The sequence below is a fragment of the Lycorma delicatula genome, chromosome 2, assembly GCF_047948215.1.
Source record: "Lycorma delicatula isolate Av1 chromosome 2, ASM4794821v1, whole genome shotgun sequence".
Lineage (NCBI taxonomy): Eukaryota > Metazoa > Arthropoda > Insecta > Hemiptera > Fulgoridae > Lycorma > Lycorma delicatula.
In genome coordinates, this window is record NC_134456.1 from 31,642,073 (window position 1) to 31,655,299 (window position 13,227).

The 13,227-nt window shown below is 30.4% G+C and overlaps 1 protein-coding gene across 1 annotated transcript; it reads left to right on the plus strand.

The window, feature by feature from the left end:
* The first annotated feature begins 2,624 nt into the window (after positions 1-2,624).
* Positions 2,625-12,143, plus strand: RpL6 (ribosomal protein L6). Its single transcript, XM_075358589.1, has 2 exons — positions 2,625-2,731; positions 11,215-12,143. The coding sequence occupies exon 2, from the start codon at positions 11,218-11,220 to the stop codon at positions 12,025-12,027; it is 810 nt and encodes a 269-aa protein (XP_075214704.1). The 5' UTR covers positions 2,625-2,731; positions 11,215-11,217; the 3' UTR covers positions 12,028-12,143.
* Positions 12,144-13,227: the final 1,084 nt, after the last annotated feature.

The window sequence follows — 13,227 nt, forward strand, 5'->3', positions numbered from 1 at the left end:
GAAAATTGAACTGAACAATCCAGAACAAAGGCTCAACTATAAACATCCCTTAATAAGAAGCTTTTGCACAGTGAAACCTATTTCCTAATATATTTCCATATCCTTAAAATAAAAATAGTCTAATCTCCTCCAATTTGCAACCTATCTTTAAAAATTATAAAATTATTTCAGATAATCAGTATCCATTGATCATAGATGATGTCCAGAAAACCCTAAATATATAAATGGTGTTATTTTTTAACCTCTACATATATATATCCATTAGACTACCTTTCCTAAAACAATATTGCCTGTTATGTAAAGCCAAAATAGTTCTATTCATGATAGATTTATTCATCACCCTTCGAATATTTTACTGACCGCAGACAGGAGCATCAGCATGGCAAAATGGGGCAGTACCCATACTCCATAGAGAGAACCTTAAGAAGCCCAATTTTTCATACCCCTAAAACCTTTAGCTCTAGCTTTATCATTATACCCAATTTTCTTCAGTATCAATGTGATCACTTTTTTGTCCATGCCTCCCTTTTGAATTCTTCTTTTTTTCAAAAATGAACCTTCTTTTACCAAAGCTAAAATGTATATCTCCTCACTGGTTAGCTCAATGGAATATCCTACACCAAGCCTATCATCATTCTCAGTCCTGGCATTATGATGAAAGAAAATTTTACTGGCAACTACATCATCTAGAAATGATGTTTCTAACAATTTTTCCGTATTCAAACCTTATCATAAATAATCTCCAAACTGAAATTCAACTTCAGCAGTACCTGCAATTGGTTTAGTCAACATACAAGAACATTGTTTTCTTCACTTCCTTTTTCATCTTCAAACGAAAGAGCCAAAAAAACTATCTACTACTTTGGATGTAAGCACATTAGAATTCAAAATTTGTGTCAACAAATTTCTTTAAACTTACAGCAAATTTAAAATATAAAGCAGATTGATCCTTTTTTTCAAACATTAAGTCATCTGCTCAATTTACAAGATTTGGTACAATTTCTTCCCTAACCAAGAAATTGCTAATTATAAATCAATATACAATTTTTTTAAAATTATTTCTGGCTTGATGATATTGTCACATAAGCTTGAAACGTGCATGGGACAGACAGACCAAGATGCTACCACTCTGCCATGGAGACCAGCAATTATTAATTATTCTGTAACCTCCACCCATCTTTGTTAACAAAGCCTATAATATCAAGAAAAATTAAAGCCCTTCTCTATATCAAACTTTCATTCTTGTATAATCAGAGTTATTCTAAATTTGACACAAAAATATTAAATGAACACACACATAGATAGAATTTTGATTAAATATTAATGGGGTTTCCTAATATTTTTAAGATGGCAATTATTAATGACAATGCTACCAGTTATTCCATTGATGAAGAAGGTTTGATAATTAGCACCGAAAGCATTTATAAAGAATTTTCCATTTTTTTTTTATTTTTTTTTTTTTTAGTATTTTAAGTCTTTTAGTATTTAATAATTTTAACTTTCAAAAGATGTCATGTTTTGTCGTGCTTTAAGCAAATTTATTTTGTTTGTTACTGGAATTAATTTGATTTTTTACTGCTATCTTTCCTAACATGTTAAATGAGGTAATAGAGGAAGGTAGATACTCAGTTCAGTTGATATTCTGTACCAAAGAAGCATACTACAAATTTAAAATAAACACCAAAGTGGTTGTATATAACCTAAAAAAAAATATAGATATGTTAAATGAAAGGAAATGTAGATATGGTTTCAGTACCATGATAAATCACATAATTGTGTATTTATAAAGTATAAAATCTGATCTGTTTCAATAAAAATACTGCAATTTAACTTTCTGTATTCCAGTATTTTTTACTTAGAATGTCGACAAAGAATTATTTAAAAAATGAAATTTGGGTTTAGTAACAAGTGAAAAATATTATACCCTTGGTGGGAAGCTGATACAAAGGGCCCAATTTATCACTACAATTTATTACCCGATTAAGTATTTATAGCTAGGTATCAATTACACTAGTATGTTTATTTTATTTGTATAATAGATTATTTAAATAAAATGTTACTTACATAGGGTGCATTATATTTACATCATACAAATCATTAAATTTAACTTAACACAGGATTGCTAATATCACTTAATAAACTTTACTTTTCATTAACGACAGAAAAATGTCCAAAATAAAATCATTTAATAAACTGATTGAACAGCTCCAAACTAATGATCAATTTACTGCTAAATACTTTGGAACGACTTTTGGTTTTAAAACCACGCTGCCATTTTAAATGTACGTCTTTCATCGCAGTGTGCCAACGTTGCAATTTGATAAATACTGTAAGGCTTGTATCAAGTGTTCGCTTTTAGATATTTAGAATGTCATATCAAAAGCGTGAAATAGAAAATAAGACATAAAAACTACACGCACACACACACTCACTACGTAATAGTTTTTAGTGAAATAAATATTACTTCTATTACATGTAAAATAATTTTGTTTTAAAACTTGTCCTGAAATTTTTTCTGCAATATGTATTTTAAGTTAAAAATTGTAATTTTTTTATCAGTTAATATATATGTGCTACTTTAAAATAGAAAGAAAGTTTTCTTGTTAAGTTATAAATACGTAAAAATAATTCTGTGTGCTTCAGTGGCACCAATGGTTTCTTTTTGGAATCGGCACATCCGCCATTGGGAGTCGTACACGTGTTTTCGTTAGGAATTACATTAAATATTTAGGTAAGTGGATATTTTAATATGTATTGCATAATGAACAAAAATAATTATTATCATGCTGATGGTTTCAGAAATAAAAATGTTTGCTAAGATTTATGTGTATTAAAGTGGTGGCACATTTCTTTAAAGGTTATCGTGAACGATTGCTCGTGTCCCATACCACCAAATTTTAATATTGTTTAGCGAGATTTGTATTTAAATATAAGGGTTTACATACTACTTGGAATTTGGTTAAAATTATTTACTTTCAGGGCTGTGGAATTTCCTATATTTTGATGAATAAAACTTGGAATAGATTACATTTTAGTATTTACTTATTACTGCCTTGCTTAACGAATGAAATTCTATTTAATTTCTTAATATTAGAGTACCTTCAATTTTCGTAACTCAAACTGGCTTCGTGACCAATTTAGCCTTATTCTTTATAATAGTATGATGTGCTGTAAAGATTTCCACTGCTGTCAGCCAATAATTATGAAAGTACGAACGTTGATTATTAGATTCTATGCTTCAACATGTGTGTGATAATCGTTCATTTTTATTTTTAAATGTTTTTATCATATTGTGTGCTTCATGTTAAATGAGTTAAATTCTTAGCATGATAACTCATGGTTATAGTTGCATTCATTGAGTCTACTATAATAAAATTTATTATCACTTATTGTGTGGTATGACTGAAGTACTGCCTGGTCATGATGTTAATTGTAATTGTCTACAAAACTCATATTAAGTTCATACTTTAAAACAAGGCAATTGTTCATTATTTAGCTTGCATTCAAATCAATAGAGTTATCCTATCCAGTGTTATATTAGATGCCACTTTTAATTGTAGATCAGTGATCAAGTTAAGCATTTGATGAACACTAATATATTCTACATTGCGTAAGCCAATGCTTTTTAATAAAGTATACTTCATCTGTAATATTTAACATGCTGATTTTCAAACGAAGTTTTCAACCAATTTGATAGATTTTTCTTAAAAAGAGTTTTAAAAAAAATTCTTATCTGGTGCAATTAGGCCTGTAAATCAATCTGAGACTTGAGTTATGACTGTTTTGATGTCATGGAAAACTTTATGATAGTGTAATCTTAAATGTGCATGGGTTCATTTAGAACTAGAAATTTCAGTTACTACTGGCAATTAAATTTGGAAATACAAGCCAGAAATGCTTTTATTTTGAAATTCATAAAAAATTTCAAATTTTAAAATGTTTTTACACACTCAATTACTCTTGTAAAATACTAAGATCACTTTAATCTATTTGCTACATTATACTGTGGCTGTTACTGAAAGAATAACATCTGAGCATGTTCATACCACATAGGAAATACTTGCAGTATTTGTTAGTAATAATGTAGTTTATTAATTTCATGTTATTATGTAATTGAAATCGTTCATTGTAAATTCCTTTCATAGAGTTATGTTCCTTATAAGTTACATGGTATCATCACCAAAATTTTTGTATTTCAGCTCTGTACAAGTGTAATATACATTATTTTTGGACTAAATAATTGGTTATTGTATACAATTATGTACTCTGCTAACAATCTGTCAATTTAATATTTAAGGTTAATTATACAAGTTTATTGAGTGTTAGGTTATGTTTTCTGATAGTGTTAACACGGAATTGTTAGTTATCTAACCAGACCTTGACCTAAACCTAAACAAATTAAAGTAAATTTCACCGAAACCAAGTTATTTACTCCATAAATAATGTATATTGCACGGTTATCTAAACCCACGTCTTAAATTTACCTAATTTAATTTAATCTTAAGTGAAGCTTAACTTCATTCTTAATTTAATTTCACTGAAATCAAATTATTTTGTCTGAAAATAATGTATACATTTACCCAGTGCTGACTTACAAAATCCATGGTTAGAGTACTGTGTAACATTCAGGGAACATAAATTTGTTTAAAAGTGAGTTTAAATTGTAACAATTAACTTATGTTCTGAAGTAACTAGCCTGTATTCAAATTTTATCAAAATCGTATGCGAGTCCATAATTGTATTTAATTACCCTAAGCATATTTGTAAAGTCTTATCTTTATTTAATCCAATTTTGTGCGTGTATGCACTGTTTTAATACATAAGCACTTACATGTTAATCAGTAGTTTACTTGTGTATTATATTTAATATTGCTCCACAAACCAGTACTTTAACTAACAGATAGTTGCTTATTAACACAGCTCATTCCTCTCAGAAGCCGACTCACTAAAATTGCAACATTTTATCAGTCATTTTAATCATTTTCTTGAAATTCAAGTACATGACATATTTAGGATTGCCAGTTTCTTTTATTATACTTTTATGGCTTTATGTGGCAGAATTCAGTGTCTGCAATAATTTTTTTTTACAGATTTTTACACATAGCATCCCTGTTGGATTTTAACAATATTAAAAAGGGACAACCTAATAATTTATGTGTGCTTTAATTTGTCATTTTTCCCTATATTTGTACAGTTAGTAATAGTTACTTTTAAATATTATGTACATCATTTATACTAATAAATTGTATTGCATTATATTGTTTGTTGTTAGGTACAATTATTATTGTATTAGTGTTAGTTGTTAATATAGATTCTTTACTGGATTAGCTATTACAATTTATTCTCTGCATATAACTTTAGTTGTGATAAAGTTTTGATCATCTTGATATCTAATTATACCATTAATATACTGTAACTAATACAAAATTAATTTATTAACATTTGCTGGTATCATTATTGGTAAAGTTTTACTAAAGTTTTATATATTTATTACTACTTGCACACCAATGAGGAAGTGGCCAGTTTTTTTTTTGTAAATATTCAACAAATGAGTTTATTCTGATTCCCTGATGGAAAATCTTTTCAGAAACTGGAAACCATGATATTTTTGACCTGTAAATGTTTTTTGTAGGTTTTGTATTGTTTACACTTTTTCCTAATTTTTAATATATATATATACATATATATGTGCTTTCTTATTAGAACATATGTTTACTTTTACATCCATAGAATTGAAACCATCAATTATTTCTGCTGTTTTTTTTAATAAGCTTTCTCTTATATTACTTTTTTGAGGATCAGATTCCATATTCCACAAATGAGGAAATTATTCATAAACATACCATTTGCATTTTGTTAAGAATAGCGTAAATGTGCATTGGTATAAACTGGAATGACATTGTTGCATATTGCCAGCAACACCATAGTGACTGGCCTGGGCGCCAGATTATTGTCAAGTCAATGATAATTCAGTATTCAATTGATTACAATATTATTGCTTACTTTAATTTTTCTAAATTGCTGTTTTTAATTTTATTTTAAAATGTATTATGCAATAATAATCAACGTATACTATACAAAAAAAATAAACATATATAAAAGAGATATAAAAAATTAACATGAGGAAGTAAAATATTATAAGCCTATAATTTAGAACAGTAATAATGTAGAATAATACAAATATGAAGGATAATTTATTATTCAGGCGCCATAAATTTCCCAATACATTGAAGAATTTTTTCAAATAAATCTTCATTTAGATACATACCACTGCCGCCACATATCTTCAACCAAGTACAAATCTATCATCAGTTGACTTATTCCCCAATGTTTCTTTTTCTGATTTTTGGCATTTGCCCGCATTCTTTCAATTATTTGAGCTTGGGCTCAGGTTTGCGGCTCAACAAAATGTGTGATTCACCATCTGGTGTAGGGTAATGCTGCTGGAAAGCACCATACGCTGTGTCCATTCATCTGACAAAACAGTAGTCCCTGGAGCAATGTATTGTCTGATGATAGGCAACAAAGTTTGTGGGGATCTGGCTGGCATTGCTATGAGAAAACTATCTTGTTTATCGGCAAATTCCGCCAAACACCCATTGATGAGACAGTACTATTCCTCTATTATATTTTCTCTTAGTGAAACAAGTTTTGTCAGTTTCACCAATCACAAACTGATTTCTGTATTTAGTAAATTGTCTTCGCACACCTCATGCATATAAAACTGTTCCAATTGACAAATTTGTTCTGGTTCATTCCCAGTTCTTGATAGAATTTGATTGCAATGTATTCTTTACTCTAGCACTAAACGAATAACACTGCAGTTTGAAAACAACTGTAATTTGACGAGCCATGTTACATGTCTCTGTTGTTTAGACTCACGACAGTCTTTTTTGGAACAAATTCAATACTCTTTATCTCGAGCATATAATTTCATTTCTTTCCCATTAGTACATAAGCGTAGACTGTGTAGAACACCTTTGTTTTTCAAGGATTTAATACCTGTTTCATTATTGTGAATGTGACAGTAAATTTATTTTAACAAATTAAAATTACGTTTTTATAAAAATAATGACAATGAGTAATGGCTTCAAGCTAGATGAATGATTTCTAAGGAATGAAAAATTGTATACTCGATTCTCTTTAAGTTTCTGTTATAAACAAACCATGTGACGTAGACTATCTTGAAAGTATGCATACCAAATATGTTTCCATATTTTTTGATTTGTAATCTGATTTACATTTCTTGTTTTCATTTGGTGTCAACTGAATTGAGTTATTTACGTTTTAATTACATGGCAGCGATACTTAGTTATATCACTGTTAACAAAAACATTATAGATGATAAATTATTATATAAATGTTTGTGAGGATTAGCAAATTCAGTTACCCAGTACATATTCTATTAATACAGTTGCTCATGCAGTAAAATCTCGCAATTACAAAACAACAGCTAGGATAGAACTTATGATGCTGAACTCTATTAAATAAATAAATTATGGCACAATGGTGGCAATAATGATGTGCCATGCAGCTATGATGTCATTCCATCATAACCCCAAGGCACATTTACATTATTCCCAACAAAATGCAAATGCTGCCACTTAATGGAAGAAAATCCAAAAATGAATTTTTTTTTTAACTATTCCACTTTTACTTATTTTAAAATTAAAAAATCTGAACATAAAACTATTAAAAGCATTGTTTACTGAAAACCAGTACCAATAACAAGTTTACTTCAGCAAATTTTGTTAATCACTGTCATGATTTTATTACTCGCAAGTGAAATTTCAGTATGCAGAGAAAAACGTTTATCAATGGACGCAAATTATAATTTCCAAGTGGATCCGTCTTTAATACACATTTTAATTTTAATAACTTTTTTACTAAGAATATCTCTTCAAAAACAATTTTTAGGTTATTTCATATTTTTGTTTTGTAACTTTATCTTATTAATCAGTAAGCCCATGAGGAACATGTGATTAAATATTACAATAATTTTTTACTATTAACAAATTTGTATTGCATAGATTTTATTGCAGTGAGAGAAATACAGTAAAATGAAAATAAATTACTAAATAAGTTATTTACTAAAATTTAGTAATTTTTTATTAAATTATATTCATCATCCAGTTTGTATAAGCATTCTCCTTTACATGACAAAATCTTAATTTCATTATTTTGCAGAAGTTGATATAATTAAACTAAGATTAATTAATTTAGCTGTTTAGTTCAACAAAAAAAATTACCATTGTAAAATTAAACCCCATTTAATCATGATTATCTATATCAACTAAATTTAGTATTGTACTGTCTTTTATGTAAAAATAACAGTAAAGTTTTACTTTTTGCTACTCTTAATCAAAACTTTTTAACTTGCTCAAAAGTTTTAATGGAAGTGATCAGCTCCATTTTTTATGTAGAACAGCCCTTGTAAATCAGCCATTTTGTGGATTCATAGACCAGAAGTATTTTCAGGAAAACAGAAAATTTAACATCGCATACTGTTTAGGCCAGATAATATTCTAATCATTTCATGATCTTTTCTATACTGAAACACGAATCTGGTAAATTATTAATTAAAACAATGGCAGGTTGCTTCAATTGGCTAGAAAAGAAATGCAAAAAATTTAGTTATATACTATACATATTACTCCTGTATACATCATGGTATAAAAAATATTAAACCTCCCTCTACCTACAAAGTACAGTAGGTGTAGGAAGAAAAGTTTGAATAAAAATTGTTCTTTTATTTATATTAGTTGTTTATTTTTTATACTTATTTAGGTGACTGAATTACATAAATAATTATTTCTTTGAATAATAAAATTATTACTCTTATTATTTCTTTCCTATGAAAAGATATTGTAGCCGTTTAATTTTAAAAAAAGTAACTCAAAATATAATTCATTTCTTCAATCTGATTTTCATTAAACTATTTTTTGCAGTGATAATTGCTGCTTTCATACTTGTTTAACATCTTGTTGGTTCCTGGTAATTAAAGTATTCTACAGTCTTGGTTGTTAGAGGAATGGTGTAATTGATTGTAAAAGTTTACTTGAGTAATGAAGATTGTATCTTCTTGTTCATCATTTGTAAAATATGCCATATTCTATAAAAATTGTTTGTTCAGTATCGCTAAGATCATTGAGTTCATAATCACTGACAAGATTTTGCATTAATAAAACCAGTTACTTTTGAATTCTTTTTTGAACAAAAAGTGAATAATATTAATGTATTTATTTTCCTAAAATAGTGTAACAACGTAATAAGTAGTAGTAAGACCAGTTCCTAAGTGTCTGGTAGATATAATTTTATTTTATATAGTCTTGCACTTTGCATCTGACATTAAATCGTGGAAATGCATACAATACTTCAGTAGATGTCTCCTATTAGTTCGGTAACTTTTGACAGCAGCTAGAAGATCAGCAGGCACCTTTGTTAACCGCAGAGGGCTGGATGGACGTGCAAAATTTAAAGATTTCTGTGCCCAAGATGAAGTAAATGCTTCTCAAAGGTGCAGACAAATTATCGTACAGTCAGAACCCCCCACATTAAGTATAAAGGCTGTGTAATCAGCTGAGTTTGAGTTCATAAGTACCTATGTGTTATGTTTGATGAGAAGTTGCTGTTTAGCTGTCACATTAAGCAAGTAGCGGTGGACACAGTCTCAGTGATGCACAAACTTAGGAGGATTGCCCGGAAAGACTGGGTTTTCAGGTCATCAAATGTATTTGGTGTACTGAGGTGTCTTTGAAAGCATGACTCTTTTACGCGGCACCCGTTTGGGCGCATAGGTTGAATATGAATAGAGCACTTGTTCAAAATTTAAGGATTGCAAAGCCTTAATTGTATGCACTGGTGTTTTTAAAACAACCTCCTATGAGGCTACCATTGTATTGGGGAAGGCTCTCCCAATCGATTTAGTGGTGAAAGTTCGGGCAGCCATGTGCAGGTGGCAAAGAGGCAGGGAGGCCAAGGTATTTGGTATGCAGTTACCAAACCTTGTACCAAGGTATTTGGTACAGGCCGGGCCTGTACCAGATCGGAACAATGATCTCAATGCACCGGTTCAAAATTTCGTTCAGTTGCCCATCTCTCACCTTCATAGGAGGCTTTACAACCTCGCAATGGATGGATGGCAGCAAGAATGGCATGCCAAGACTAAGGGAAGGTCTTTGTATAGATTTATACAAGACTTGGGGGATGGTATGCATCTCCTTTGTTTTTAAGGGCAACGGGTGTCCAGGTGCACTCCAACTGCATGAACTTGAACGAATATCTTTCCAGTTCTGCCTGGCAGCTGATGAGTTGTGCATCTGCGGGGAGGTCCAGTCGAACAAACACATGATGTTTGACTGCCCAGCTCTTGGGAGGCCAGAACTTAGACAAGGGGAAAATTGGCAAGTCAGTGTGGTGAGAGCCTCAGTGTCGGACCGTATGGGTGTTCCTTGATGCCGTTGCGTTGTTCAATCAGCATCAGTCGATTTTCAGAGAAAAATTACTCCTACCATGCTGCTGTGGTAAGCTACCTGAGAGTGATGGCTGGCCACCAGCCAATAAAGCTCAAAGAGCTTTAATATGGTGAACAGGTAGTTGCTGGCATTCAGCGACCTAGGTGTGGCAGCAAATTGCTGTCTTAACATATAAATTAATTTATTGAGTGTCATATATATATATTAAAAGTGAGCGGTGGGATACAAAGTGAGTGGTGTGTGGCACCACGCTTCATTAGCTCACACAATTAGGTTAACTCCAGGAGTTAGTTAGGGCTGGTCGCTTAACTGATTTGAGGCTCAGTAGCCGTTTGTGGCACAGACATTTGGTCTTATGCTTTAAGGCAACCGAATGCGGTGGTGGTGGTGGGAGAAATGCCATTCAAACCAACATGTCCAAAAAAAAATACTTCAGTAGAACTTAGTCTATCCGTTACTGACATTTTGAAGAGGTGATCGTACAGCTAGCTACTCATAATTGCTCTCAGAATGCCACCTCCACCTGACTGATTAGTAGCACCTAATTAAGGAAGTTTATTACCAGAATGGAATATGACTTTAAAAGAATTTTTTTCATTTAATTTTCATGGTTTTCATTGTAGTTGTACTAAAAGCATATTAATGTATTATCTCCTTAAACCAAATGCAATTAACTTAATAAACATGACAAAAAATAAATACTTAGCCAACTATTGGTAATTTTTAATTTTTTTTACAGGTTATGGCAGACACAAAGAAGAAAGTGGCTGCCCCTGGTTCCAAGGGTGCTGGCAAAGCTGGAGCCAAGAAAAAGAATCCTGATAAGGAAAAGTTGAACAGAAGAAGTTTAGGGAGCGGTATGTACAAGTATGGTCGAAGGGGACATAAAATAAGTGTGTGGACATTTGCTGGTAAAAGAAACCCTAAGAAAGCTAAACCCAAGAAGAAGTTGTTTGTAGAAAAACCTATTAGCGGAGAGAAAAATGGAGAAAAACGTATTGTTAGCCTGGTCAAGAAGACTAAGTCTTACCCTACAACAGATAGAATCAGGAAACATCCTGCGAAGAAATGTTTTAAAGAGCACAGACGCCATTTACGTTCAAGTCTTGTTCCAGGAAAAGTAGTTATTCTGCTTGCTGGTATTCACAAAGGTAGAAGAGCTATTTTCTTGAAGCAGTTGAAGAGTGGGTTACTGCTCATCACTGGACCTTTTACATTGAATGGTGTACCAATTCGACGAGTACACAAATCTTACGTCATCGCTACATCAACACAAATTGATATGTCAAAGGTAGAAATACCATCTAATATTGATGATGCCTACTTCAAGAGAGTAAAAGCAAAGAGAGCAAAAAAAGAAGACGGTGACATTTTTGTTTCAAAGAAAGAAACTTACAAGGCATCTGATCAAAGAAAGGCTGATCAGAAGGTGGTTGATAAACTCGTATTGAATGCAATAAACAAGACAAAAGGCTACAGATTACTTCGTAAATATTTGTGTACCATGTTTGGTCTTCGAACTAATATGTACCCACACAAAATGAAGTTTTAATTTTTTTATAATGTGTATTTAAGTAATTGAATTACACATATAATTATTATTTGATTTAAAAATAATAATCATATTTGTAATTATTATTCCATTGAATAAAAAATTTATGGAAAGAACTTTTTATGTTTAATTTAAAGATTTTTAACCCTTTAAAAGTATAATGTATTTCATTTCTCCAATTAAAATTTCATGAAACCATTTTTTGGAGGATGTTATTTTTTCATTGTTTAGAAATGTAATTTTTTTAAGTGATTGTATTTGTTGTCATCATTTGTTCTTGTTAGTTTACAGTTTCATTTTTTAGACAGTATAACAAAAATTTAATTATTGATTGAATTACTACTTTATTAACAAGCATAAAAATTGCAGGAAAGTTGGGGACATAGCTCTATTATGTCCAGCAGAGTTGTGTTCTCCTTAGGAATAGAATTAATGTAAGAAAATGAGAATAAAAAAAATTATAATTTTTTTACTGTGAGAAGAATGAATAATTTTGATCTTTAGGTAAAGTTTACAAACACTATATTTTGACTCTTTTACATAACTTCTTATGCGGTTTCATTTTTTATCATTTCATCTGCTGTTTATTTTTTATTTTATTTTTAAGCAGAGTTCCTTGCATAGACTACTGTTATTGTGTAAATGGATTTAATTTATTAAAGTTAAATTTAGTTGATCTATATAATGTATATGTATAAAACAATATATCATTACATGCAATTTGAATTATATTATTACCAAACATAAAATGATGGCTTAAAAATTTTCTGTTTATTGTTGAAATGAAATATGTTATATTTTATTCCTTGAAAAATGTTATTTTTGCCTTTATAATAAAACCTCATTAATCTGGAATAATTTATGAATGCAGTTGTCCATATTAAATTAAACATACATACATTCATACCATATGAATGTCGGCAAATTCATTAATTTTTTTGTATCCGAAGTATCTTTAACTATGGAATATTTTGATCCTTATATAGGAGTAGTAATGATTGGGTAGGTTGGATGCCTAATAAATAGTCACATTTGGCTGGTAATTATTCCTTGATCTATACAAGTTTTCTGTGACTGGGTTTTTTATAAGTGATTTTTACTGAATTATTCCTTTAAAACACTATTTGTCTAGAAATGAGGACTAATAGGTTCTGCTAAACATCAATGTGGTTTTTGGATGTGTTCTACCATTTTCAGATT